The sequence below is a fragment of the Triticum dicoccoides genome, chromosome 5A (assembly GCF_002162155.2).
Source record: "Triticum dicoccoides isolate Atlit2015 ecotype Zavitan chromosome 5A, WEW_v2.0, whole genome shotgun sequence".
In the NCBI taxonomy this organism is placed as follows: domain Eukaryota; kingdom Viridiplantae; phylum Streptophyta; class Magnoliopsida; order Poales; family Poaceae; genus Triticum; species Triticum dicoccoides.
Genome location: NC_041388.1, coordinates 87535969 through 87538652, shown reverse-complemented (window position 1 = coordinate 87538652; position 2684 = coordinate 87535969). Strand labels below are relative to the sequence as shown.

Genomic DNA, 2684 nt, shown 5'->3' with positions numbered 1-2684 from the left:
ACATACATACACAAAGTTCCAAAGATATACTAGTACTAAATGGAGCTGGAGGCTGAAGCAATGCATGGTACATGCATATCCATATCCTGCATTTGGGCATGCCAATGATCAGGGCAACACCATGCATGTCACATGGAAACATTGAAGTAGTATAGTTTTGCATCACACACAAAGTGCACACGCACTGTTTGAAATGCACTCCTCCTCCTGAGCTATCAGGATTAATATTAGCAGCAGTTTCTGCAGGTGGGGCCAACCCAGGATTAAACAAGGCTCTTGCAGGGGCTGTCTGCTCTTGGAGGGGCAGTGCCTGGCCGTCCTTCATGCAAGTGCGTGCCACTGGGTCTCTTGTTGCTTGGCATGCCAAAAAGGTGGGCTGCCAAAAGCAAAAATATGTGTCTACCTAGTGTCCAGTGACAGGCATTCGCCATTGGAGGCAGCCAAGCAGCTGTGTTTATAAATGAGCACCTCCCCTGCAACTGCAACTTCCATTCCCAGTTTCAGCATCAACACCTGATCTTTAGTCTTTGCTCCGTTCTATCTTGCTTGTCCCTTGCAAGTTTGAGTGTAGAAGGAGCGAGCTGAAGAGAGCTAGCTAGATAGACAAGGGAGAGGACAGTTCTTGGCTTATATTTACAGGTCAGTTACTTCTCTGTGGTTTGCATGAGCAATACTTGTCAAACATGCTGTTTGCATCTCTGGAAGAGTCAGAGGATGTTCACCATCATGAATCATGCTGTCAAGCATGACCAGAGTTTCTTCCTTTAGATGGATGCTTAGAAGTTTTTGAAATTTTAATTATAGGTTCTTCCACATTTCAGCAGGCTTAGAGCAAGTTTGAGTTTGAGGAGAGATGGGCAAGTTTGTGAGGCAATGTGACATGGAGGTCATGAAGATGGCCATGCTCAAGCATGAGGAGACCTTCAGGCAACAGGTACGTAGCAATTAATCTTCTTCGGTTCTTCTTCACCAGATATAGCAAACTGTTGCGTGCTATGAACTGCTAATCATTTGCGTTGCTAATCACCTTGCGCAGGTTCACGAGCTGCACCGCCTGTACCGCATCCAGACACAGCTCATGGGGGCCGACCTCAGCACCCGCCGGCAGCCGCGGCGGCGCGGCAACAAGCAGCCACGCCGGGCGCTCAACCTGCAGCTCCCCGCCGACGAGTACATCGTTGGCGCCGCCGACGAGGACGACGACGGCTGCGGCACCGGGGCTGAGCTGGAACTGACGCTCGCCGTGGGAGGGAGGAGGACCGGCTCCGGCACCGCCCGCAAGAACAACGTTAGCAAGAGAGGACAGGCCAAACACGACGGCGCCGGCGGCTTCTCCTCCCCCTTCGCTTCCGACTGCTCCGGGGGCACGAGCCTTTCGTCGTCGCCGCCGTCGTCGGCCGAGTACTCGGAGAGCGCCTTCGGGGTTGAGCTCCACGGCGGTTACCCGGGGGTGGCGGCACCGCCGCCGTGCCAGAGAGCCATGACGTTCGACCTCGGCGTGGCGGAGGCGATGAAGCAGCACCAGTCGCCCTGGCAGCTGGTGCAGTGCCAGTACCTCAGCCTCAGGATGACATGAACGAATCAACTCCTTCGAAGCTCGTTGATCATATATATCATCATCACCATCCAAGCCATGGCCATGGCCATGGCATGATCGCGTTGTACTACTTAGTAGCTTGTGTTGCATTGTAGAAGCAAGTAGCCATGAGTATTCCTTATCTTTTCTTTCCCTTTTTGCTGTTGCTTAGATGTGTGCCATTGATGGAGCTCGGGGAGGACCGGGTTCTGAATTCCGATCCTCATCCCAAGCTGCTGCTAATTAGTTAATCATGACAAATGAGTGCATGCTGATTGATTAGTCATCGATGTTCAGAGCCGAGACTGGTGTGAATTGATGAATAATATGCCATGTTCATGATTTGTACTCCATTTTTTGATGCGTGCATGCATGCAAAGGTTCACAGGAAAAAGGTCAATTGCAGTAAAAAAGTGAGGAACAGAAGTGCAGAGAAACTAGTATAGAAAGCATGAAAAGTGAATAGTGGCACATACCACATAGGGAGAAGGAGGCTACGTTTACAGTGCAAAAGGTTACAGTTGTTGATGGACAAGGACAATAGATTTGGTCATGTAGAGTTGCAAATTAACATGGAATTCAGATGTTTTGAACAGAATTACAAAATGGTGGAGATAAGTTATGGACGAGTTGACCTTTCTCTCTCGTCTCTCATGATTGATAATTTGATATCCTGATGGACTAGATCGAGTTCCAGCAAAAAGTTTCGAAAGAAGTTGCAGATTTAAAAAACGGGGAGTGCCGAAAAGAAGTGAAAAGAATGCATCCAATTTTTTTTGCGGGGAAAAAATGCATCCATGGTTGCATAATTAGCAAGGAAAGGGAGTATTCCTAATCAAACGGAGAAGCATGTGAGAGCTAGGCAGGGTGCCTGCCCAAAGCTGGAGAAATCTCAGCTACACCTTTTTCTCTTGAGAGAGAGAGAGAGAGAGAGAGAGAGAGATCTAAGTAAACCTTGCGGCGGCAGGAACCAAATGAAATTAAATTGTTCTTGGCGGCAACTCGCATGTGCTTCATGCATGTAGCACTATCTTGGATCCAACAAGACAGGAAGGATTTTTTTTGTTGTTGTTGTGAAAAATATATTAAGGAGACTGCCTTCAGTGGC

The 2684-nt window shown here is 48.7% G+C and overlaps 1 protein-coding gene across 3 annotated transcripts; it reads left to right on the top strand.

Moving 5' to 3' along the window:
* The first annotated feature begins 424 nt into the window (after positions 1-424).
* On the top strand, positions 425-1899 carry LOC119297042. 3 transcript variants are annotated; one of them, XM_037574997.1, is made up of 3 exons: positions 425-639; positions 825-934; positions 1037-1899. In XM_037574997.1, exons 2-3 carry the CDS (start codon positions 854-856, stop codon positions 1574-1576), a joined length of 621 nt encoding a protein of 206 aa, XP_037430894.1. In that variant the 5' UTR covers positions 425-639; positions 825-853; the 3' UTR covers positions 1577-1899. The 3 variants fall into 3 exon arrangements, with proteins under 3 accessions (XP_037430894.1, XP_037430895.1, XP_037430893.1); XM_037574998.1 differs by having other exon boundaries at positions 805-934; XM_037574996.1 differs by having other exon boundaries at positions 426-639; positions 822-934.
* The last annotated feature ends 785 nt before the right edge of the window (positions 1900-2684 follow it).

Excerpts from the sequence above, each read along its gene's own strand:
- LOC119297042 (XM_037574997.1), top strand. The coding sequence starts at position 854 with ATGGGCAAGTTTGTGAGGCAATGTGACATGGAGGTCATGAAGATGGCC. Across the intron at positions 935-1,036 it reads AGGAGACCTTCAGGCAACAG|GTTCACGAGCTGCACCGCCT; the intron begins GTACGTAGCAAT and ends CACCTTGCGCAG.